Source organism: Gouania willdenowi, chromosome 16 (genome assembly GCF_900634775.1).
Source record: "Gouania willdenowi chromosome 16, fGouWil2.1, whole genome shotgun sequence".
NCBI lineage: Eukaryota > Metazoa > Chordata > Actinopteri > Blenniiformes > Gobiesocidae > Gouania > Gouania willdenowi.
In genome coordinates, this window is record NC_041059.1 from 17,016,482 (window position 1) to 17,043,768 (window position 27,287).

General features: G+C 38.4%; 2 protein-coding genes across 2 annotated transcripts; both read right to left on the reverse strand.

The window, feature by feature from the left end:
* Positions 1–6,430: 6,430 nt before the first annotated feature.
* sp8b (sp8 transcription factor b) lies at positions 6,431–27,051 on the reverse strand. Its single transcript, XM_028470933.1, has 4 exons — positions 26,943–27,051; positions 24,078–26,505; positions 12,374–12,376; positions 6,431–6,441 (listed from the first exon to the last, which is right to left on the reverse strand). The coding sequence occupies exons 1-2, from the start codon at positions 26,961–26,963 to the stop codon at positions 25,168–25,170; spliced, it is 1,359 nt and encodes a 452-aa protein (XP_028326734.1). The 5' UTR covers positions 26,964–27,051; the 3' UTR covers positions 6,431–6,441; positions 12,374–12,376; positions 24,078–25,167.
* Positions 10,576–17,135, reverse strand: macc1 (MET transcriptional regulator MACC1). Its single transcript, XM_028470932.1, has 5 exons — positions 17,007–17,135; positions 15,767–15,886; positions 13,648–15,686; positions 11,781–11,969; positions 10,576–11,703 (listed from the first exon to the last, which is right to left on the reverse strand). Exons 2-5 carry the CDS (start codon positions 15,876–15,878, stop codon positions 11,488–11,490), a joined length of 2,556 nt encoding a protein of 851 aa, XP_028326733.1. The 5' UTR covers positions 15,879–15,886; positions 17,007–17,135; the 3' UTR covers positions 10,576–11,487.
* Positions 27,052–27,287: the final 236 nt, after the last annotated feature.

The window sequence follows — 27,287 nt, forward strand, 5'->3', positions numbered from 1 at the left end:
AGACCCATGATAAGTTTTCCAACATCAGGCAAACTCCATGAAGCATAAAAGTGAATGAGCATTTGATCATAATTTAGCATGGTGAAGGATTCTCCATCTACCTTTATTTGGAAGTAGTTGAATGTTACCTGTTGAGTTTAGTATCACTCCCTAAATAATGGTTCGTTCATGTTTGTATGTTTGTTATACATTTAAACTGAATCGTTTTAGTGGTTCGAGGCTGAGTGGTCCTACTTTTTTTGTGTGCATTCTATGATGAATTATCATAAATCTTCAACAATAGCATATTTCAGTATTGCATCCACTGAGCATATCAATCATCTGTAAGTAATGTTTTTTAAGGGGGTAGGAGGATATTTCCTAAGTCTATCTAAAGCTCTCATCCCTGAGACACAATGGACTTTTGTTTGTGTTGCCTAAAGTACTGAAAAAAAAAAGACATGCATAGAATATCAAAGCAGAACGTCCTTGTATTAATGTTATTATTCCTGATAATTACCAGATTGTTCTGTCAGCGGCTCACACTGGAAACACATGGCACAGAAAATAGCGACGAGAAACATCAGAGACAACAAAACACAAAGAAAAAAGAAACAAATCTTGATTCACAGTATATCATGAAGAAGTTTTTATTTTTATTTTTTTTTTTTGCCAGACATAAAACGAATCTTGATATATGCACTGAAGCCCTCAAAAGACAAAGATGTTTCAATGAAATGTACCATACCATGTATGTTGTCACCGAAGACCCACAATTTTACTTCTACAGTGGAATTAGAGATTAAAAGGTTATTTTTGGCCTGTGGGGCTGCAAATACCTGCGCCTGGTTGGGATGAAGCCTATAATTCTCTTACTAACTCTTTAACTATATCAATGATGATATACTTTGTATCTGAAACAAAGTAATGTGCCAAACCTTGTCAGCGCAGACGTCCCCTGATGCCTGAGTCTGCTGCACGCAACTAAATTATCATTGAACTCAGTGCAAAAGTCAGCTGGATGACAAACAGATTGTTTTAAACCATATCATTGTGTTCCCAATAGCACAGAATTGAGCAACACCGCCTTTGTACCCACGCCATAAATGTCAGCCATCGTGCTTTCAGCACAGACTTCAACTGAGAAATTATATCGTGTCTTTATTAATTTATTTATTTTGTGGCCCCAATGGAAACATCCATTAAAAAAAAGTACTGACGGAATAATAAAACATTATGAAAACAAAGTAATGCAATGAGTAAAATATCAACAATTCAGTGAGGGTTCCACACTGCGTGCTGTGACGGCTCCCTCAGCGGCCCCTGGTTATAACAGCCCTGTGAGAAGAATCAAGGTCAAACAGAGGGTTCCAGCTGCACAGAAGGATGAATAGTAGACAGATGGATGATGGGCAAAGGGGCGGGGCTAGAAGCAAGGGAGTGGGGGGGAGGACGGGGTACCTGGGGAACAGTCAGGTCAGAGGAGATATAGCAGAGTCTCATAACCTCAGCCAAACACAACAGAGGAGGAGTAAGAAGGAATTAGATAGATAGATAGATACTAGATAGATAGATAGATAGATAGATAGATAGATACTAGATAGATAGATAGATAGATACCAGATAGAGACCAGAGAGATAGATAGATAAATAGATAGATAGATAGATAGATAGATAGATAGATAGATAGATAGATAGATAGATAGATAGATACCAGATAGAGACCAGAGAGATAGATAGATAGATAGATAGATAGATAGATAGATAGATAGATAGATAGATAGATAGATAGATAGATAGAAAGATAGATAGATACCAGATAGAGACCAGAGAGATAGATAGATAAATAGATAGATAGATAGATAGATAGATAGATAGATAGATAGATAGATAGATAGATAGATAGATAGATAGATAGAGACCAGATAGAGACCAGAGAGATAGATAGATAGATAGATAGATAGATAGATAGATAGATAGATACCAGATAGAGACCAGAGAGATAGATAGATAGATAGATAGATAGATAGATAGATAGATAGATAGATAGATAGATAGATAGATAGATAGATAGATAGATAGATAAATAGAGATAGTAAATAACGTGTGGTAGTATAGGGACATTAACTCTCCTCCAAACTGCAGCTGTGTTCATCTCCCCCAGGTTCCTGCTTCTCCCAGTGTGTCAGTTAGAGGCGACCTCCTCCTCCTCTTCCTCCTCTTCTTCCTCCTCCTCCTCCTCTTCCCTCAGTCGGACCAATCCGTCAGGACACAATAGGCTACCTTTCCAGCTATGTTGTTTTTGGAACTAGAAGCCTTCAGCTCTGCTTGTTCTCCCCCTCAGTTGACAGAAATCAGCCAAGAGGACACTCATTCCTGATGGATTTACTGCCTCTCACTGTAGATTTATTTGTTTGTTTGTTTTTTAGTCTCAGGATGTCTTCACTTGAGCTCTTCAATGTGGAAGCTTTATGCCTCCAGCTACCCAGGTCTATTCAGGACATGAACATACCCACTTCATTCCAACTTTTTTGTTGCTGTAGTACACGTGTCAAACTTAAACTCAAGGCCCGGGGGCCGAATCCAGTCTTTTAGCTGCGTTCACACCGTATGCGTCACAAAATGTCCATACATCCAGATTAGATACAAAGTCAAACAAAGTGGATAGATGCGTCCCAGATGCAAAATCTTTCCTGTGCGGCGGTGCGGTCCGATCCGCACGTCAAGTGCTTTGGCCGTGCGAGCGCGCTCCCGATTTTACGCATTGCCACACATCCGCACATTTGCAAGAGTTGAAAGTATTGAACTCCTGCGACTGTTTCGCATGACAAAAGCCATTCAGAGTCTTTGTTGACGATGAAGTCAGGCCGTCAACATGGACACCGGTCTGTTCACCCATTCAACCATGGAGTAGAAGCTGTGTGTGACCACCTGGAGCTGTATGACACGGCCTTTATAACCGGGATCTGACTAGGAAGGATTAGGTGTGGAGGAGAATCAGCGAGGAGGTGGTAGTAGCAGGTAAAAGTTCTCTCTGTAGTTTTCATCTTTGAAAGTCGGCACTGAGCGAGGATAGCATTAGCCGCTAATCACACCGGCTTTTTTCACTGGTGGTTTATGTTTATGAGAGGAGAAATAGGATTGCAGCTCCTTGCTTCAGCAGGCACTGAAACTCACCGAGTTGTACGTGTCTCTCTTGGGTGGTGCTACGCTTCAGACGTGCGTATGAAGCAAATGGGGACATTTTTTGATCCTGCGGACCCTGCGGTACGTTTTGTGCAGCAGAAGGCGCATTTGGTGTGAGCGCAGCGTTAGAACATCAAATTCGGCGCGCTCGTTTTGTAACATTTTGTAAATTACTAACTAATTCAGTCGTAGATATTTCAGTATTTGCCTCCAAATACAAAGATTCAATTAAAATGAACTATATTAGCAGAGCTCAGTTTTCCAGTCATTTTTAAGCTCAAATTGTTGAAAGAACTCTCAATTTTTCCAAAATATGGCAAATTGTCTTCAAATTAGTCCATGAACTTTCCCCAAAATTCCCAAAATCAATTTAAGTGAAGTTCTTGAAGGGACTGATATACTAACATACTTGATCATCTATACATTTTTTATACGTGGAAGTGCAAACCCGGGCACATTAATGATATATTTGATCTTTTCCCCCGCCTAAAATCTGTGACCCACATAAGGTCAAACTGCTCCCTATTTGACCCCTGAACAAAAATGAGTTTGACACCCCTGTTATAGTGTATAACAATATCCTAAAGATGACATTATATTATATTTGACTTTTTTATTTGTTTACTACCTAACCATGAAAGACTTTCTAAAATGGCATCTTATTTCTAAAAACAACCTGTCCTAGAGGTCAAAGTTTTCCGGCTTATAAAAACAAATAAATAAAGGAGAAAAACAGTGGAGTTCCTGTGGTCAGAAATCAAAAACAGGTACTGTCCATGCAGGGTGTAGCCTATTGTATGCTAAATTATAGCTGAAATACTCTCCAGCATGTGATCCTGTATAGGAAAAGCTGGTGTGTGCTGCTGCTTCCTTAATGTAAAAAGATTGTGTTGTGATGGACTGTGACCAGCCCAGCGTCATCTCATGATCTATCACTTCAAGGCCGTAAATAGCACAAATGGGTACAGAAGACAGATTACCAGTAAGTGTGTTTTACCTTGAAAAAAATGCATTACCTTGACAGTGAGTTAGCTTTTTGTGTTAATTGTGTGCTCTGATTGTGTCGTGGTTCATGTAAAAATAAAAATAAAAAAAGGCTTGGACATTTAAAAACAACATTTTTCCCCCCTTTTATCATGGAATATCTGACACTAAGTAACCCACTGAACTGTCATGGTCGTTTGAAGCTGGACTCTGAGCTCTGTTCAGATACTGATGGCTTTAGTCTGCTAAAGATATTACTTTTTGTGCAGTGCAGACACCTGCAGCTTATGGCTGCTCTCACATCTGCTGGAAATTGTCCGAGTACGAGTGGGTGAATGGAATGTGTGTGTAATACAAGCGTTTGGATGTGGTAACACTGGTTTTCGACAAAGATTTTACAGATTGCAAAGTTCTGCAACTAAATGAAAGATAAATGTGTTTCTAGTAAACTTGCATCAAGCCACTTTGAAGATAAACTGGTCCTTGTGATTATTTCCTTATTTCTACTGGACATCATTACTCGTTTATTTTTAGACTCAATGGCTGGCAACTATAGCAAACAGGCTAATATGTAAATTTTGCTCATTATCTCGTTCAAAATCTTCCGTTACGTAATCGCGTGGGATTTCGTGCAAAACTTGTGGGTGATTTGCTGATGGCAGTATTTAGCTGAAAACAAAATGGAAATAACTGTATGACTCAGACTAAACCCTCACTTACATGTTACTTTTCCATGGTATTGTTCCCGTAAAACAGGTCCCAGGAAACATACTCGAAATAATCTTGCAAGGAGTTGACTTGATTAACCCTATTGCCTATTGGTATGATTTCGGGAAGTTTAGCCATTAAAGTCATCTAAATAGTGTGATGGCAGGAGTCTACAGGGCCCGCTACCAGGTCGTTAGGGGACGCTGAGGGGACGCCCATTTGCCTGATTTAAGCTGCTCGTTCTGCAGCTGTGATCTTAGAGTTATAAAGAGACGTTTGCACATTATAGGTAAATCAAAATGCTTTCATAATTTTTGCCAGATTCTGTTTGTGTAAAATTTTTTTTTTTATCTACTGATTGGAGTGTTTCTATGAGGTGCTGCTTTTGATGACGAACTTCCTGAAATTGCATTGCAACTCATGATGGAATTATGTACAATTTGAGCATGTTCAAGTATTTAAAGCCAGTCACTCTGTTTTCAGCAGGACTTGAACAATACTTGTATAATTTTAATGAATTTAATCTGATCTGGGCTCCTACACACACACAATAACACACACACACTACAATTCGAATGTTTCAAGTTAGTTTAGTCCAGCATTTTTTTGAGGTTCTTAATAAACAGATTTTGTATAAACTTCAGCTTCAACTAAATGAATGGTCTCCACACTTTGTCTATAGATCCCGGACCACGGAATGTGACAAAATGGGGGCTTGTCCAGGATTTTCACCCAGCACCTCTCACCAAACAACTGTAATTCCTTTGGATTGCGTTGTAGACTCTTTTCCAGTGGCCGACCCTCAATAGTGAGGAACACACTTAGGGCCTTTTCAGGATTTACCAGCATTAGGGTTACACTGGCCTTGCTGATCAGGTAAATTTAGAGACTCAAGAGATATACTTTTGGATTTGTCAGAAAGTATTTTTTGCTCTTCAATTGTTTGTTTTTTTAACAATCTTTTACTACAGGGGATTTAAGAAAGGACCTCAGATTAAAAATAACTATGGTAATGGTTCACATCTGTTACATAAAATGGAATACCTGCATTGTCCGACAATCGAACCATTGAATTGAACAATAAATACATTTTTCTGCACGTGAAGTATTCTGTGTTAACGTTGTTGTCTGCACTCCTGTTGTTTTACAATGTAATTGTTTCCAATGTAGAAAGTGCAGAGGTATAACTTTAAACAATAGGAAGCTAATGGTGGACTTCCTGTATCTGTGTTTTGCTGCAATCCCACACATTCCCTTGTCTCTTTCCCAGCTCCCCTCCATCTGGTTTTCAGCTTATTGACGAACTGGGGAGTGTCATGGTTGGTACATCAGACCTATCAGCAGACACGTTCTTTAGACCTCCTCCACACCATCATGCATGGTACACCTGACAAAACTTCTAACTGCGAGAGAGGATGGGATCACATCACATCAATGAAGACAAACCGTCCCCTGATGATTGGGGTAGAGTGGAGAAACACTTTGTCATCATTGTTACACGATAGTCAAGAATTTTGTTCTGCTCTGAGGTGCAGATTTCTGTGTTTATGGCAAAATGTTGATGCATTTTTTTGCATCTTCAAACTCCACTGGATCTTCATCGCAACGCTCTGCCATGACAGAACTGTGTTCAGGTTGTCAATGGAAAAAGTGAGAGTGAGATCACTGTGAGGTGTCCCAGGATGTGGATGGGGTTACTCACAAAGCTGCTCTGCACACTGCCAAACACTCCAGGTTGTCCTTTTTTCTTTTCCCTGTGTGAGTCATTTGGTAAGTCAGCTTCCTCCTCCCCAGCGGTGGTCATGGGAAGCGGCTCCAAGCAGGCTCTTAGTCAGGAGAAAAGCATTGATCTTTGGGCTACAAGCGAGACCTTGTAACACACACCACAAACAGTTCCTGCTAAAAATGGAAACTACAAACCAGTACAGCTTTTATAGAGCTGCTGACATCCCCTCAGGGTTCGGGGCACGGTGGTGCACCCTCCACTCCCACAAAAAAGAAACAAAAATCCAGACTTTAAACCAACTAATGGTCTTCATGTTGTTATTATCCCCTGCCACAAAATGTGAAAGGGGGATATACTGTAGGTTTGTCCGTCCATAATTCTGAGTAAAATGGGACAGCTTTTCTCAGAAACTATTTAAGATAGGATAACCAAATTTGGTGTGCGGCTTCAGGGTATCAATACCTTGATGGAGTTCGAAAATGAGAAGTGCGCAAGTATTTTTTCCGGAGTTATTGCCCGTGTTCGGTTTTTTTTTTTTTACTCTGTTCGAGGTATCTTAAAAAAAGACAGCTTTTCTCAGAAATCGTTTAAGATACGATAACCAAATTCGGTGCGTGGCTTCAGGGTATCAATACCTTGATGGAGTTTGAAAATGAAAAGTGCTCAATTATTTCTTTGAGAGTTATTGGCCCTGTGCTGTTTTTTACTCTGTTTGATGTATTTTCAAAGGGGACAGCTATTCTCAGAAACCGTTTAAGATAGTCATTTTATATTCTGATGTGATAATATTTTCTTATGTATACATCTAAGTTAGATTTAGGACATTTAGGAAAAGGTTGTGAGTTATAATGAGAACCAATCTGGCGGGGGATGTTGATGTCTATGTCTTCTTGTTTGGTTTACACGTGTTCGTGAAAGAAATCCAGAATACTAACAATGGTGTGTCTTTTGAAAAGCAGCTTGTCTTTAACAGTACTGCACTGCTGTTGTCTGTGAGACTATTGAACTCAGTCATTTTAAAACAGTTTTTAATGTTTTGCACTGATTACTTTTCCTAATTCTCTTTGCCTTATGATCTCAGTGTTTAACCTTTCAGGAATAACTCAAAGGATAAATTAGGTGTTGGCTTGAAAACTATGAATCTGAGTTTTTTTGTACATTTTTCTTATTGTTTTCCTCTTTCACATCATCTATTATCACGTTATGAGTGCAATTATTTAGAGTTGTAAGGAGGTGGAGGATGGGGAGCAGGGGAGACACTGACTACCTTTGCAGGACGCATAAATCAGCAGACTAATAAATTGAAAACTAAATGACTTCTTGCCCTCAACATATATCACTGAGGCAAACCAAATGAAGCCTTATATACCCTGGAGGACGGAGGAATGCTTCTGTTCACAGCAGTGATTTGTAGATGCAGAAATCAGAGAGAGGGAGATAAAGTGTTTGGAGTTCATAACAGCAGGAATACAAACAGGATGAGCAGCCTGTGACAGTGTGTGGAAGTCTGTGATTCTCATTGAATCACTTTATAATCTCACATCTTTATTTGTTTGCACAACAACTGTGGGAACGAACTCAAAGGCAATAGTAAGAACATTTACAGTCATTGTGTGTGTGTGTGTGTGTGTTTGTAGTATCAATACATAATATAGATTAGAAACAATAGGATTCCCAAAACTGAACAGCTATATATAAAAAAAAAAAGTCATATTTTGGTGTTGATGCAATGGCGCCATCCCCTGGTGTGTGTGTGTGTGTGTGTGTGGGGGGGGGGGGGGGTGGGGGGGATGGGTGGGGGGGGGGGGGGGGGGGGGGGGTCAGATTAAATTCATTAGAATCAGACAAGTATTATTCAAGTGCTGCTGTAACAGAGTGACTGACTTTATTTTTATTAATTTTTTAATTTTTTTTTACAAGTGACTTTAAATACTTCATCATTCTCAAATTGTGCACATAATTCTGTCATGAGTGGCAATGTAATTTTAGGTAGTCAAAAAGGTCATCGGAAGCAGCACCTCATAGAAACACTCCATTAGTATACGTATATATATATATATATATAAAAGTTTTACACAAACAGAATCTGGCAAAAATGATTTTTTTATTTTTATTTTTTATTTATTTTTTATTTTATATTATTATTATTATTATTATTATTATTATTATTATTATTATTATTATCTTGTTATTTTATCGAGTTTGCACATTCTAGTCTAACTACTGTTTATATTTATACTTATGTTTATACTTATTATCATCTTTTCTAGTTGATTGTTTATTATTGAATGTTTTCACTATTGGAGAGAGCACAGTTGACCGAGTCAAATTCCTCGTGTGTACAACATACACTTGGCGAATAAAGATGATTCTGATTCTGATTCTGATTCTGAAAGCATTTTAGTTTACTTATAATGTGAAAATGTCTCTTTATAACTCTAAGATCACAGCTGCAGAACAAGCAGCTTAAATCAGGATTAAGATGTTTTAGCTCAGTGAATTATGGCAATATTTATATCATCAAAGTCTGAAAAAGCAATAGAAACTTGAGATTATGTGACAAATGCCTGGTCTGAAACATTACAGAACATTTAATTAACAGTAACTGTGTAGAACTTTGTAGTAATTGTGTACTGTTAAAAAAACTCAACAATAAATGCACAAACTGTGATGGCACACATTTTTAGTATTTGGTGATCTGTTTAAGAGCTGTTTATTCCATTAATGTGTAGGTTTATTGCATCAATGAATAACAGTAACAGACAATTTATGTAAACAAAGTGTCTGAAGTTAGGATGGCAGAATCCAAAAGGGCTGAAATGTGTAAATAAGATCATCAAACTTCCCATTTATTAAAAATCAGATGTCAATCTTTTTTCAAATCAAGGCTTTTCAATTTACTTACATTTTTGATGTCATGTTCTTAATTTCTATTGACACGTTTCCACAAAACAGGTCACTTACCATGTTTTACCAGTGCTGTGATTTACACAGAATGTGTAATTATTTAATCAGATTTTTTTTTTATGTGTGTAATGTTTCAGAAGTGAACTGAAGTGTAAATGTTTAAACACCTCACATCATTCCACTTTTGTCTTTCAAGCAACATAATTTAATCTTTATTGTGCTCATCCAACAACAACAACATTAACAACAACAACAAAAAATCTGAAAGTATTTAATTACTTCAATATAATGAAGGAGATGCTTGAAGCAGGAATCTGGGTAGTGTTTCTGACACCGAGTGCTTCTTCTCAGGCAACCATCACCCATTGTTAGTGACACAGAGGACCTTTGTCCTGTTTCCTAATGAGGGACGGGGTGAACACAGGCTAAAAATACCAGTGAGTGCAGCACTTTGCAGGTCAGCTTAATGGATGTTGTGTTAAGGCTGTGTTTTCAGCAGCTCAATGCATTTCGATTTTATTTGTGTCAAAGTCTTATTTTGTATTATAATCTACATGCAGTTTTAAGTACATGTTAATTTACAAAGCACCGGCACCTTAAACTAGTTGAAATCTGTGAAACATAGCAGACTGTTGTTGGAGTAATGTGCATTTATTTTAATATTTGTTTCCTGTGAAGAAACTGTTCTGTAACCCAATGTTCTGTAAGACTCTAAAACAGTTTGATGTATGTACGTACAGTATATATCCAGCTACGATTTTGCTGGGTAGACATTAAATCTGTTTAGAACCAACACTCTCAGGTGGAACTGGCTTAAACAAACAGGAAAAGCAAATACTCTGAGAAATCAATGAAAAATTTAAACTTCATTTCAATCCATACATTTATATGGCTGTAGTTACCCTTTTGTTACTGTACATTTTACTTGTATAATAATTGTATTTCATTTTTTGAATTTATTCTTTTTTTTTAAGTAGGGACAGTACATATCAATGGACATTCAACACATGTAAATATGTCAGATTATAGCCATAGGCTAATTTCCATCTGTTGTCCCTAATAATAATAAAAAAAAGGACAGTGAGTACGTTTTAGTTAATTTTATCTACATTTTCAATGACAGTATCACAGGTTATCACATGTAGCTCTTGTAACTCCAAGCACCTGCTATCAACACAAAAACACACTGCAATCACATTATAAGTTAACGTATAAATACAATGTACAACTTCATAAATTCTTGACTGTGTGCACTTCTGAAACTTTACAGTAATACAACAGAGTTGGAATGTGTAAAAAAAAACAACACCACCAAAAGAAGTTTCATTATTAAGTTTCTGACCACATGATTTTTACTTTGGTTTTTTTGTTTAAAAGCTGAAATATTACATATACATGTCAGTGCTTCAAATCTCAGACTTTAGGCGGCACTGTTCACATTAATAGTTTCCCTTGACATTAAAACAAAAATAAAAACTACATTTAAAAATGCTTTTACAGATATAAACAACAATCACCATGGTTTTACGCTTTACATATTGAAAACAAAACTTTAGAGTGCTACAAGTTACATACAAAACTCACAGTCCAAACATGAATAACACTAGTTAGCTTCTTCTCTCGGCACTTGTTCCATTGGCGAGTGATATCAGACACTGAGTAAACATTTATTCCTTACTTGTGGTGTGCTGGAAGTGTAAATAATGGGAAATGGAAGCTAAAATGCGTGTAATGAGTGCACGTGGAGCTCTTTTTTGCAGGTCAATTTCCATTAAAAATTCAAGGAAAATTAAGGAAACATTTGAGTGAGTTAAGGCTCCCTTCTTTAGCAAATCGATGCTAATTTGTTCTGATTAATCTTGTATTTGTACAAAAAAACTAGAACCCATAATGAATGTTTTCCTTCAATGTTTCCAAACTTGACAGAATTGAATTATACTTCAATTATTTGATTTTTAATCGTAAAGAAAGGATGGATGTAGTGGATACTAATGCATTCATCTTATGGTTGTCTTGTTTGGGTAAGCAGAGGCTCTGAAAATGTCGAGGCAGTTGACTGTGATGAGTGCTCCGGTCAGATGCCTCCACTGTCTGGTGACAGGGTTTCTCATTTTGTCCAGGACAAGGTGAAGGTCCTGGATCATGTCCTTGTAGCTGTGTCCGTAACGCAGACTCCAGGAGTAAAGGAAGTCAAACGCAGGCTTCCACATTGACTGAAACAGAGGCACAGACGTTGATGTGAGTTTAGCAATATTTGGTTCCTTTTCTCTGAGTATTCTCTGACACTAACCTGAGGGCTGACTTCTCCGTTCTTGCCTCGATGTGGTGCTTCATAGCCAGATACTTGAGCACCAGAGAGTTTTCCTATCTTCTCAGCAAGCTCTCGCCATCGAATTCCCAGCTCGACGGCCGTGGACAGTATCACTGTGTTCTGAATGACCTTTGCCACGAGACCTACAGAGTCCATCTTTAACAGGCCCTTGATCAGAGAAGACACACACATATCACTTTAAAACTAAAATGAATAATCTGTCAATCACAATATATTCATTTTCTGAAGTTACAGTGTTACACCTAGGTGAGGGGGAAGGGAACAGGGAAGAGGGAGTCAGGGTAGGAAATGGAAAGGGTGGGGAATAAGTGACTGCTTTAAAGTGAGAGTGAGATGTGATGTTACAGTTGTGTATATTATGCTTATTGCGTTGTGAAATCCATTCAGCCAGCGTGGAGCTCAAGTATAATGGTGGTGGTAGAGGGAAGGAGTGAGTGGTTATACTTAAAACTGGTATTTGAGATCAACGTTACAGCATCATTTAAATACAAAACAAAATGAATCCTATTTATTTTAGCTAATGTGTAAATGGAGGTACAATCTTTTTGTACAATCTTTTGAGTGTCTCGTTTTTTGAGCTTAAAAAGCCACAGAGCTAAACACGAGTCATCATATACACAATGCTATGACTCTCCCATGACTAATGCAATCCTTCCAAACATAGACACATTGTTTGTTGTCGGGGTCAGACATCTAAGTAAAGTAAGAGTAGACCTATCCGCCTATGGCTATTGAACTACTGCCACTTACATTTAAGCTAAAGACAAACAAAACCCCACACATCAGTGTGTGTTGATAAATATATACAGGAATTGACCATTCATATAGTTATAGTTTATACATACAGGTTTCTCATAGAAATAACTAAACCTCTACCTAAACACATCATGCATTTCCTCAGGGGACAATGAATATAGTAGTCACGAAGGTGACCCTTGCATTAGATGATTAACACTTTACTTGAAGTGTCGTTCGTTAAATTATGACACCTTTGGAGCTATGTTGGCATTTTATGGGTTAGGTGTAGGAATCTAGTGGGGTTTAGTAGGGTTAGGGTAACAAACAACACTTAATGACAGCCATCATGACACCTTATTCATGCTAATGTCAGGTGCCATGTCATAATAATGACAGCGTAATGTCTGCCTTTATGTATAAAACTTCAAGTAAAGTGTTACCGATGATTGCCACAGACATTAGATGTTCATAATAAAATGCCCAGATATCATTAGTTCTTTGCTATGAGAATGTATAGGGAATGCAAACTCACATTGGGGCTATTACCTCAATTTTATCTTCACCAACTGCTCTAAATGGAAATGAGTTAAGATTGCAGTGCTTACTACTATCTCTGGGTTGTCTTGAATACAGGACAGGTTCTATGTCAACTTTATTTCAGTTGAGTGAAAACCAGATGAAATCATTTAAAATCAGTGAGCCAACAAATCTTTCCAAAACCATTAAAAGACATCAATCCATAACTGGTCCATGTGTAATTGATCCAAACTACAGTAACATAATCTATTGCAGCCTACAAAAAGGTAGGAAACACCATAGAGAGATCACACATAGGGCTGGACATCTTAATATGATGGGCCATTTTGGGCTTTTTTTCATAAGGGATAGCATGTGTGTCTTCTTAGGGCGCACTAAGCAATGCCTTTTCCTCCACTGACCTGCATATCTGATGGTTCAAATCCAAATAATTTCCAAATAACTGAGCTGTTTTCCTGCTAACGAGTTCCTTCACTTAAACTTCAAGGACTCAGAAATACCTTTAAAGATGCAAAGTTTTTCTCTTCCTAGAGCTTTTCTCTTAACTTACCACTATTAGTTCATGTAGGAACTTTTTCCTGATGTCCGCGTGACAGTCCTCCTTCAGCTTCTCCAGAATACAGGCCACCTTCTCGCCCTCCGTCTCCGCGTGCCTCCGCAGGATTGTGTCCAGACACAGATTTGTGTACCCCAACGCATCTGCAAAACTTTTCCAGCTAGTTATATCCTCAGTGACCATTGTCTGGATAGCAGAGTACATGTACGTGAGCTTCCTAAAGGGAAGCGTCATGTTGTCTAAAAGGGCCGTCGTGGTGACTTGGACAGCGGTAAAGTCGATCACCTGGTCCTTGTTGATGAGCTTGATATTTTTGCAGTGAACCAAACCAATCCTCCCTCTGAGAAATCCGATATACCATTCCTTTACCCTCGAGTTTCCCACAGACCTCACTGTCTCTCTGGAAAGCAGAGCCATTGTGTCGCCTTTAAAGTATTCCAGAAGATACTCCACACGCGGCTGACGCAGGACTGACTTAAGAGCTACTCCATACCACTGCAGGTTCACTGGTCTGTCTGCGAATATGGGTACATTTGGGACACAGTCTTCAGGAATAGATGGAGATTTTACCAACTCGACCTTCTTTTCCACCTGTCTCGTTGCACGTTTATCTGATCTGATGGGTGCAGAAGGCGGGGAAGGCACCTGGAAATGTGTGATGGATGAAGTGTTTGTTTCCTTCACTTGTAAATCCAGCCTAAAAGCAGTCATTTCTGTACCAACAGAACAAGACAATGCAACAGGAAGATGCAAAACAGTCCCTATTTTCAGTTGGCTTTGCCTCACTTCCTTCCACTGGTCTTCAGGTTTAACTTTAAAAATGGAGCCGGCGATGTCGACTTCAATTAGCAGGTCACTCAGCTTGTCTGGTTTCAAACAGTGTTTTCCCCACAGTTGCAGCACCAGCGGAGGCAGATGTTTGTTGCCTCTGCAGATATCTGAAAACGGGAGCTTTGATGGAACTTCCTCCTGGCAGCAGACGACTATCACTACCTTAAATGAGGGGTGGATGTACCGGGGGCCGTAAACGGCCACAGTGATTTGGCGATTGAGGTAATCCCAGACTGATGTAGCAGGGGCCTCCAGCGCAGACGCCTCTGCCACAGTAATCACAAAAAAGTGTGTCTTCAGGTCCTGGAGCCTCATCTCCATCATGTTCTTGCGGATGCAACAGTCTTTCATTTTGACGTAAGGTCCCTCTCGTTTATTGGACACCAATCCATACAGAGTGGTCATAACCTGACTCACAGCATCATCCTTCACTTCTCCTGATAGTTTCATCTGCAGGGACAGACACTGTTTAGTGTTGATGTTGCTGAGGAGCACCTCCAGAAGCGGACTCATTGTAGTCATGTAGTTATTGTTAAGTCCAGGGGGAGGGTCCAGCATCGCTTTGAGAGTCACTTCCTGAACTTCTCCTGGAAGAACATGTCCTTCTGGAACATGCATGCTGATTTCTGACTCTGGTAGCTGCACTGAGCCCCCACTGTGGCTTATTTTAGAAATGACTTGAAAGTTGGTGGCCTGGGTCTGAGCCCAGCCGGGGCTCTGGCTCATCAGGTTTAGATCCAGACACGAACGTGTCAGCTGCCTGTGGCTCAGCCACGCCATTTTATAGGCCTCTCTGTCATTTTTTAGCCACTCAAAATCTGGATTAAGCACTGGTTCAGGGGGTTTGAAGCTGTTATCCTGCTTTGGCACTTTCCTTTCCAGATCATCCAGGATGTCTGAGGCACTCCTCCATCGCCCTGACTTGTTGCTGATTTTGTGTTTGTTCTCCAAAAATCTCCCCACTGTACCTTCATCTGAAGATGTGCTAACGGCATCGTCGTTATTAGTAGTTTCTTGTTTTTGTACAACCTGTTTTCCATCTATGGTGTCAAGAGGGGGTTTATCTGGGCTGGACTTTATAATCTCATCCAAGAAAGGGTTTGATTGAGATAATTTGCTCCAAAATGGATTTTTAATCTGAGAGGATTTAGTGGTTTCTGGCTGTAGAAGCAGAAATCTTTTATTCTCTGGTATAAATCCACCTGTGAAGAAGTGAGAGATTAGTCAGATCACCAGCAGGTTTGAGGCCCTCCCTGTCTTTCCTTGCTGTTGAGAATCTTACCATTTAAATTATTGCTTGTTGAGGTGAAGTCATCAAGATCAACCAGTGTTCCCTCAGATTTACTCCGCATGAGGCTTCCACGACGAATAGACCGAGTTCTTCTAGCTGCCATATTTTCATCTGTAGAGATGAAGAATAAATATGGACAAAGATAAGTGATAATAAGTTGTCACATGAGGATCATGAAATGTTGGGTTACACTGTGTGAACACAATGTGTTGAAATTAACTTTGGTAACACTTTACTTGAATTACATTATTATGAGATGACACCTGTCAATGGCATGAATAAGGTGTAATGAAGGTTGTCATTAAGTGTTCATTACCCTCGCACAAACCTTAACCCTAAACCTACCGAGCCCCACCTAACCCGAACCCTACTTAACCCCACTAGATCCCTCCACCTAACCCCAAAAAGGCCAACATAGCTCCAAAGGTGTCATTATTTAGTGAACGACACTTAATGACAGCCTTCATGACATCTTATTCATGCTAATGACAGATAATGACAGCGCAATGCCAGCCTTATTTATAAAACTTGAGGTTAGGTGTTACCCCAACTTTTTAAGTTACAAATGTTGGGTCCGATGAAGTTGTCATTGTGTCACAAACACATTTCAGCACAATGAGCCCCAGGGTTTGTGCAGGGCGCCTCCGTTTGCTACATGAAACGACTCCAAACTTTGGAATGACGCTTGAGCTCTTCAGTGTTGGCGTAAAATGACACTTCCCATTCAGAACATGTCACAGTGAGTCAGTCATTAATAATGTGGTTTTTCTTCCACCACTGCACAAAAACAGGTTGGTCGTGTCAAGCCTATGACACAGTGGTTAGCATTCTGAGGGCTTCCTGTTGTGATTAAAGTGGCACTGTCTATATACAGGTAAATAATATACATTATTGTCATATAATTATTGGTTCATTTTAACCCAATAAGTTTGGTATTTGTAATTAACTAAAATTACACTGATTTAACAGTGATTTTGTTGATAATAACACGATTATTACAGATAAATGTATTTTATTCCCACATAATCCAAACAAAGTGAGCACAGATTTAAAATGTATAATGATAATCCCACAGCTTCACCTTCACTGACCAACATTTAAAGCAGGTGTACACCGTGTAGTTAGTTACACACTTAAAAACCCTGATCTCACTTTGTGTCTATATAAAACATATAAGGTTATAAGTAACAGAATATTCACAGGATAGATAAAACATAAAGTGTGATCTCACCGTCCTGTGATTGTAGGCTGATCCAGGGTCAAAGCACCGCTTCACTGGTGGAGAACTAGAGCTGATTTACCTCCGCCTCACCGAACTACGCACCGCATCCTCCGCCCACCTCTGTTTGTTCTCCACCTCAGGGCATTTTGGGACTGGAAGTTTGAATGCAACGCAAAGGCCAGCGATGAACCGCCCTCAGCTGGAAATGAACTACAGTACCCAGAATGCAACAGTTTGTTTATGTATGTCTTACAACACCTGAAACTGAGGAGGTCACCTGTGGTTTCGATAAGAGGTATTTTTCAGACACTCACTCACATTTGTAACTTATAGTTTACGTTTATTCATCTCTTTACCAGCGCTAATAATGCTGAACGTGCGCCTCTTTTAATTACCTGCACGTGTGGTTAATTAACATACCATTCACTAGAATAGAGCCAATGAAATTAGATGTACGTATATGCAGGTTAAAAAAAGGGATTATTTTCTGAGAAGACTTTCCATAAAAAGTGTTGAGGTAATTTGAACATTCTTTTATGGAGGTAGATTTGTGTCTTTATTATTCAATAATAAAATAAATTTAAAAAAAATATATATATATTTTTTTTACTTCAATCAAAAAAAGTTTACTTTTGATTGAAAATGTTTTTATTTTATTTTATTGAAGTTATTTTTTTTATTGAATTTTTTTTAATTTTTTTATTGAATAATAAATACACAAATCTACCTCCATATTCTTTGCATTTTTTTAATAGCTCAATCACTGATATTCAACATGAATACATGCTCACAGTTACAGTATGGTATAGAGCTGAGGTCCAGACTGTTTAGGTGATGTTCCTTCATCCCAAGCTTACTATTCCACTTATTTCTGGATTCTTCTCTGTGCAGCCTCCTTAAGTACACACACAAACCCAGATTTGTTGCCACAAAGTTGTCAGCATGAATTTGTCCAAAATGTCTCAGTAAACTAACAAGGAGATGCTGGTGCAGAAAGATTATATTACTACCACCAAGAAGGTAATATTTTCACCAGTTTATTTATTTGCTTGTTATTTATTCTGTTTTCAGGATAATGTCAAAAGTGCTAAAGAGATTTTTGCCATACTGTAACCAAATATAAACGTTACGCCATTACATTTTGGAGAGAATCTGGATTGATATAAAAAAATCCCTTTCTTTCATCATTTCCTAAAATTTTAGAAAATCCACACGATTCACGATTCATAATTGACCAATCATTTGGAAATTTGACTCAGTTACGTCAGGTTGCTTTTTCAATTACCATAGGTTGTATATGTTAGGGCTCTCGTAGGGCTCTTGTAATTCCAATGATTAAGCCAGTGGCCATGTTTGCAGCAACAATAATACTAAATCAAATGAATGCTCTAATACTCTAACACACCTTCAATAAGATTATCATTTTTTTTTTGATGGGGTTTGGTGAAATAATACAGGTTTTGCACCAATAACTGTGTAGATATAACTGAATTACCCCCCCCCCCCCCCCCCCTCCGATCACCACCTCCATGAAGCCATTACCAGCTGCAATGTATATTTATATATGTATCCTTTATTCTCTATCTATCCTTTATTTATCCCTCATCCTTTATATTTATCATTATTATTATTATTGTTGCTGGGTTGTTTCTTTGTTTTTTGTTTTCTTTGTTTTCTTTGTTTCGTGCACCGACTACTAAGACAAATTCCCTGTACTGTCCTAAAAACTGTACTTGGCCATTAAAACATTTCTGATTCTGATTCTGAGGAGAAAACTCACTCATTGTGTATTTAACCTGACTTGTTATCCCATGCCACAAAGTGTAGAAGGGGGATATAGGTTTGAGCTCTGTCAGTTAAAGGGGACAGCTTTTCTCTGTGTGGCTTTAGGGTATCAATACCTTGATGGAGTTCAAAAATGAGAAGTGTGCAATTATTTTTTATGGACTTATTGCCCTTGTTCCATTTTTTTTTTTTTTTTTTTTTTTTACTTTGTTCGAGGTATCTTCAAGGGGGACAGCTTTTCTCAGAAATCGTTTTAAGATACGATAACCAAATTCGGTGTGTGGCTTTAGGATATCAATACCTTGATGGAGTTCGAAAATGAGAGGCGCGGAATTATTTTTTCCGGCGTTTCTGCCCTTGTTCCATTTTTTTTTTACCCTGTTCGAGGAATCTTCAAAGGGGACGGCTTTTCTCAGAAACCGTTTAAGATAGTTAGTAATTTTATATTCTGATGTGATGATATTTTCTTATGTATCTAAGTTCTTAGATTTAGGACATTTAGGAAAAGGTTGTGAGTTATAATGACAACTAACCTGGCGGAGGATGTTGATGACTGTCTCTTTGTTGTTATTATTATTATAGTTCATGCTAGAAATACATTAATCCTTTTGGAGCTGTTTCTGTGGTTTCTTACTGTAAGCCTTAATTCACAGGGAATTCTCCAGGAATATAACTAATCCCTCTTGAGGAGATTATAAATGTTGTAAATAATATTTCATGTCTGTTATTGTTCAGCGTAACACTTTCATGTCCTCTATTAAATATAATTTAAAGTTCTTCTGTTCTGTTACAGTCGTGCTGTAAAGATGTGGGTCTAAGTGTCTGTCTCAGTTTCATGGATTATTAATGGCTGATGTTGCCTAATATTTTTGCACAACCCACACAGGCCAGTTACACAGGCCTAGATTGATGACTTTCAATATATCAGCCATCACAGCAGCCCTCTGTTATCAATAGGAGAAGTTTGATGTCAAACATACATCGTGTCAGACAAAGAGACTTTGAATAGTGTAAGATAAATTACTTTATTGTTAATTTTGTGACTGGATGTTTTATTCAAATGTGGAAGTAAACTTAGCCAAACTATTAATATGGATTTTTAACATTTTTTTAAGATTTATTTTAATAATAAAAGATCTCGATATAGACACTTATTTAAAAAAAATAAATAAATAAATAAAAATAAAATAAAATAAATAAAAAAAAATAATAATAATAATAATAATAATAATAATTAATAATAATAATAATTATTATTATTATTATTATTATTATTATTATTATTAAGGCATTAAAGAAAAAAATGCTATTGTTTGGTTCTGTCAGGGGTCAGTTGCAAAATCCTACCACTTGGAGGCGCCATTTGTCCATCCAATCACTGCACACTACAGCCACTGTGGTCTGAACTTCTCACTTTACTTATTTTAGGCCACAGCGCCGCCCACAGGTCACACTGAGGATTTAGGGGCCTTGCTCATGGGCCCCAAAAAGGTTAAGGATTGAGATAAATGTACTTTTGTTGCTTTGGCACGCTTTATTTATTATTAGGTTTTGTTTCACACTAAACATGGAAGGATTTAACATAGACATCAGTAAAAAAAACAAAAAAAAACATTGACCTTAACCATAAATAATGTTTACTGTGTCATTGAAATTTCAAGCACTTACCCTTTATTTTTATTTTTTCCCCCATTTCTTTTCATGTGTTTCTTTTAAACCTTTGCTTTCCTTTCCCCCTTTTTTGTTTTGTTTTTGTTTATTGACTTCATTAATTAATTTATTATTTATGTATATAAATTATTTATTTTTTTTTTTTTTAATTATTGCAGTTAAGTATTTAACATAATGATTTAGTTTAGATGGTGCAAACCCTTTACATTTAATTTCATTATTTTGTTTTTTGGGTTTTTTTATTTGTGTTTTTAAAACACATATTCATGCATGTTTTTAATAATTTTTTTAGGAGGTTATTGGAGCTTTTCATTGAGAGTGAATTTAGTTCTATTACGTCCATTCTGTTTCCATATTCATGGTTTGGCCTTTTGTGGCTGAAGAGCTGCACTTTTGTTTGTTTTGATGTTTTTGAAGATATTTCTTTAGCCTTTTTCAAAGGATTAATGTATTATATTGAATCTACTTTAAGATACTGAGATTTTAATGACATGAAGAAACAACAGACATGGCTTTAATACATGTATTGATCGATAGGAGAAAAAAAAAAGAAATGATTGATAGAAAAACAGTTCACTCTGAACCAATGGCCAAACTGACCTTTGTTTTATTGACCTACACAAATATCATCAATCCAGTGCCACCCAAACCAGAGCACCCAGAGCTCCCCACACAGAGGGTGAAACACCACCTGTGAGGGAAATGAGGCAAACTGACAGAAAGCATTGGATAAAGACACCTCTGCCATTACAGTTCATTACTTATATAACCTTTGGAACATGGTCAGCGTCCTTTACCAGGAGATGTACTGGTTTGTTGACGATTCCTTCTCGGTCGGTGGCTTTAAACTGAAAAATAGCCATGGGGAAAATGTGGACTTGTGTTTTATCATTCTGCTGTAAGTTTAAATAGCAGGAAAAAATCAGGTACCTCTTAGTAAAGTATATTTATAAATCCAACTCTTTTTTTGCATAATATACATATATATATATATTGTATTGTTTTCTTGATGATTGGATCAGAGCTGAGTTTTGCTGTGGGAGACCTCTGTGCTCTAAGTGTATTGTGGTCTTCATCCACAGTTGGCAGCTCCCTCTCCTCATTCTGGCATGTGTGCACTTCCTGAGGCCATCTTCACTGAATCGAGACCAGGACTTTCCCTTTGAGGCCCAAGTGATGCAACAACAGCGTGGTAAGGTGCTAATGACGTGAATGATGCCAGGCCCCGTCTCTCAGACATTTTGGATGCTTCCGCTAAGTTTTTGTCAAGTGTAGATGTTTTTTTTTTGTTTTTTTTTATGTATGTGTTATGTAATTTTAGGCCCATATTAAACCTATCAGCTGTATACATTTCTTTTAATTTGTGTGTTGTATTTGGCATTCGAGATAACAAGAATTTGCATACTTTTTGTTCTTGTTTTGATTTTAGTTTGGACATTTGAAAATTATTTAGACAGCTTCATATATTGTAATTCATGACAAAGTGGCATTTGGGGTTATATAGCTAAATATGATCCTCGTGATTTGATTGGTTTTATTTGTTTCTCTCCAGAAAATCAAACGTCATTTCTAAAGGAAACATACTGTATATCCGAACATTCAAAGTATATGAAATAGATTGAGTAGTTTATACTCAAAGTGATGGAAAACGTTCTACTCACTTAATTATGTCAAGTTGGTGTAAAAAAATATTCTTCCTTTTTGAGTAACTTTAACTAATAATTTTTGAGTAAATGGAAGTATATTTTTATTAGTAAGCATAACTTAACACAACTTAAGTACAACTTAGTTACAGTGTTACATGGTAAAGTCATATTGTTTCAAATAAGGATTATTTCAAAAGTAAACTTAATTCATTTAACACTTAGATTTAACTGTTATCAAAAAGAACAAGTAGCCAGTCATCAAACCTTTTAAGTTCTGGAAAATTTTGACTTTTAAGGTAATCAACTAAAAAAAAAAAAAAAAAAAAAAGGAGGCAATTGATTGGCTTATAGTTAATCTTGCTTTTACATTTAACTTCATAGAACAAATAAAAAAAACTGACTACAAAAGTAATTTCATCTTTGAGGTTTAGAGCAAAGACAAAACACACACACACACACACACACACACACACACACGTTTAAATATTTTTGATAATTTGATTTGTGCATACACGGCGTTACAAATCCAAATATCTGTCCTTTTATATTAATGCTCAAAACATGAACATCAACTATAAATGAACAAACACATGTTGATTTAGTTAAAAGTTGTATATAATCAAAATAAGTGGAGAAAAGCAAAGATATTACACAGAGAAAATGAAGCAGGTGTTTTTATAGTTAGGGACATTTTAGTTTTTCTATCAAACATTTGGAGGAGACACTGGTTTTTGATTTTGTGAATTGTTGAATCCAAATGGTTTAAATGTTCAGTTTTTAACCGAACCCTATTCTATTCAAACTGGACTAACTGTTTCTAAAGAGCAAAATCACCTGCAGAACCTTGTTTGTGGGTAACAGACAGCAGCTCTGCACATGTGGTTCACTGCTATTGTTTCAATGGTTCTTATTAAATACAACAAGCATCAAAGTGATGAAGATGAATAAAAATAAATCAATCAAAAATCAAAAACGTATTAGTTCATAGGTTAGCTGAATAATAAATCCCCTGTATCACTGACGCACGGATGGATAAAAGTGGGCCTCGTTTGGATGCGTTAGGTGGCGCTATATAAACCAAGCTGCATTTTTAAGGCCGTCAACAAGTTTTAAGGACACATGAAGTTAACAGATCTCAGAAAAGAGTCTAAAGAATAGTCGTTGTGGATTTTAATTACATTTCAACTGCAGTTTGGATGACAAATAATGAGTTATTGTGCACGACATTGCATGAAAGTTAATTAGAAGTGAAATTTTTCCAACATAACCGAAATCAAAACTGGTGTTAGTGGAGAATTTGTTTTTACAGTAGACAAAAAAATAAATATATATATATAACCAATAATAATCTCCTAATTGTGGTTTGTTTCTAAACGCTTTTATACGAATGTTAATATAAAAAAAGTGTTTTATTGGCAGATATTTTTTATTTAACATTTACGTGTGTATTCGTTACAATATTTAGCATGATGAAATATAAAAGATAAATGATGAAGTCAGGTTGGAATTGTATAAATGTAGTTGAAACACTTATTTCAGCGCCTAAATTGAAATGAATAGAAAACCAGAGGGGAAAGGACAAAAAGTAAAAGCAAAAAATACATTTATAATTAAGAAGTCAAGTTTAAATATATTCAAACCAACATTATAGGATACAAATCTAACACACCTGATGATAACCATTTTTATTTGTTTACTTTTGCAAATATAAATACTATTTTTGCAATTCTAAATATATACTAATTTCATTTTTATTAATAATATTTTCAGGCTGAGGCCCTGGTGTTGCTTCGGGCCTCCGCTTTGACCGCAGGAAACAGTAAAAACTGCAGGCTTTAAATAACATAATAAAAAAACATTGTGTCCATATTCCATTTAAAGACTTATAAAACACATCTTTTAACTTTTTCTTGTCTGTTATTTTATGTTTTTTTTTTTTTTTTTTCCCATTTTCTTTCGGATATACAAATAAAAAGACTGCCATCGACTCAATCATTCAAACAAACTGAGTCGACCCGCTGCTGCTGCTGCTGCAGTTCACACTGACTTTATTGAGTGGCTTACAAAAAGCCAATCTCGGAGACGAAAATGAAAAATCATTGTAAAATTAAAATCACTTTACAACATGCTTATTTAAATTAAACCAGTGGGTAAACAGTAGAATGATTCCCAGACCTTACAAATAAATTCAAAGTGCGCCTAAACAATAGACCCTAAAATACAAGAAGAAAACTGGTGGTTAAATATAAATTCCCCCACAAATACATTTTATATCATGTCAAAGAAAAAAAAAAAAATCCAAGTACATATCCGTATATTTTCAAATATTTACTAGTGTCCATGTACAGCTAGAAATAACTATACAAAATCGTCTCCTGGACAAATACATTGCTCACCTTTACATTGGTCTGTATTTATTCTAACCTACATTTCTCAATATGTACAACACGTTTTGCAGCAAAGGCAAGAGAGAAAGAGTCTGACCTACTTTACAAACTTGGCGTACACAGTGTAGGCTGTGGACTGAATAGCAATGTGGGATGATAATCTACACTTTCCAATATCAAATTGATAGGATTCAAGAAATAAAAATGAACATCACTCCACACAGTTATTCTTCTACAGGTATGTTTTTTTTTTTTTTTTTTCCTATCGTATGGAGCAGTTTATACCCACACAGTGACAATAAAACAGCTCCCCCTGCTCGATAATAAAGTGCCAGTGTTTGGTTTTGAACTCATGTTTGACAGCAGTAGCTCAACTTTTACAGATCCTTGGTTTATTTTTATTATAATTATTATGTGTCTTTAAAAAATAATGAAATAAGAATATCAGGATTCAATAGTTGAGAAAGAGTACTGCTCAGGTGTGCCACACTTCTCACTGATGGGATGTCTGTGACATTATGAAGTCAAGTTGAACACTCGAAGGAAGCCTCAGACCGATTTTCTCTCGTTATTTGACAACAAACAGGACGGAGGATTACGCACACACCGTATGTCTTCTATCATGTCTTTTAGGGACCACACCATCACAAACACTCACATCAGAGTCACAACTTCACTGTTTTAGAGGCTATTCAGACCCACTCCTTGCGCTGACTCGGGTGGGTGTAACAGGTCGGGGGAGTGACAGGGAGGGCTGCCCGGTGCGCTGTGCTCGCTGTCGGTGTCACTTCCCCGCTTCCCTCCGCTGCCCCCGGAGCCAGAGCCCGCGGAGCCTCCCGCGCTGTGAGTTTTCACGTGTTTACTCAGGTGGTCGCTGCGCATGAATCTCTTGTTACACACCGGACACGCAAAGCGTTTCTCCCCGGTGTGCGTGCGTAAATGTCGCTGCAGTTCATCGGAACGAGTGAACCTTTTCCCACAAAACAGCCAGTTGCACACAAACGGCCTCTCCCCCGTGTGCCACCTCAGGTGCGCCTTGAGGTGCGACGTTTTCCCGTACACCTTCCCACAGCCGGGGATGTGACAGCTGTGCAGACCCTTCCTCCGGAGGCTGGCGCCCGCGGGTCCTAGTCTCTCCGCCTCCTGGCAGTTTGGACAGTCACAGGTGGCTCGCCCTGAGTACCGCCGGGCTGAGGACCGTGGGGACCCCGCTAAGGAGGCAGGAGGACCCCCGGAGAGCATAGTGCCCCCTGCTCCCGCTAACGGAGAGGGGCTTGTGTCCGGATACGAAGAAAACACCGGTTTGAAACCGTCCATCAGATGCTGCCCGGTGGTCAACAGGTGTGGAGAGGGGCTCGTGCTGAACGCAGAGTGACTTAAAGTGGAGTAGTCCGAGTTATATCCGCCCAGAGGAGAGTGTAAGGAGGTCTGGAGTCCTCCAGAATGTAAGGATGTCTGTAGTGCTGCTCCGTTAGAGTTCTGAACGTCTATCCATCCCGCACCCACGTCCCACCACGCGGAGGCTCCGGTGGTACCGACCTCTCCCGTGGGGATGCCGGGATGGGACGACTTGATCCACGACTCGTAGGGATGCGCAACGCTCATCCTGGGGTAGATGCCCTGCAGACTGTCCACGGAGGTGTGCACCTTGGAGATGAACACCGGCTGGTGGCTGGGCTCTTGGGAGCTATTGGAAACGGACGCTTGGAAAACAGAATAATCGTTGCCAAAGTGAGAGCCGGGCGACGTACCGGACGTCAGGGAGAACGCGCTGGAACCGTTGGAGCCATTGGCGCCGAAAGAGTCCGGGATACCAGATCCGTTCCGGGACACCCCGAAGCCCGACAGGCCGGATCCGAGGCTGCAGCTGCTGGCCGGGGCTCGTTTCCAGGGGTGGAAGCCTTTCCCAAAGGACGTTGGATTATCCGAAATAGCGGACGGTGAAGGGCTGGGACTCCCTATTTTATTACATGTTGCAGCTAACATGGCTAAAGGAGTCGATCCTAACCTCGGCTCCTCCTGCAAGGACAAGAAAAGCTGTGAGTGACTGGTCAGCATTACAACACACTGTACACACTTCAATAAAAACAAAGAATTACACAAGATGCACTCTTTTTCTAGTTTAGATGATAGACTACTCAATAACTTAGATTTTCTTTAGGGTTGAAAAAAAATAAAAAATAAAATCACCACTTCCTACCTGGACAATCACAAAGAAGACGCGAAAAAACGCAACAAAACGGGGCTCACAAACACATGCAAAAGAGATCCTGCGTGTTTTCAGCACCAGGACGGACTCATAGCTATGGTCTACAGAGCTTTGGTTCCCTCTAAGCAGCCTCTGCCTCAGAGTATACACCCAACCACTGTCTCTGCAAAGAGCTCTAAATTTAATCCCCCTCCGCAGAACAATGACAAGAACTAATTAAACCAGTAAGAAAGTCCCTTCCACTCACCCCTAGAAGTGAAGTTGCCATCACACAAAAACACTGCCCTCCTCAGAGGATCTTTTTATATTTATGAATCAGAGCTCTGTTTTTTTTAGAGGTGTGCAATACAATGCTCTGTTCCGCCCATTCTTCTACAATTGTAGGCTCCTCTCCGGCTTTGAAGTGCCGCTGCCGCACGGGCGGCCAATCAGGGGCCGCGCACCGACCGTGAGGTCATCAATAGCGCGCCTCCGACAGGTCCTCCGCCCCCACTCTCATAAAAAAAGACAGCGGAAGGAAGGTGAAGTTAAATGAGAAGGAGTTAGGAAGCAGGAATTAGGGGGCTACTTATTTGAATTTTACACAACATCA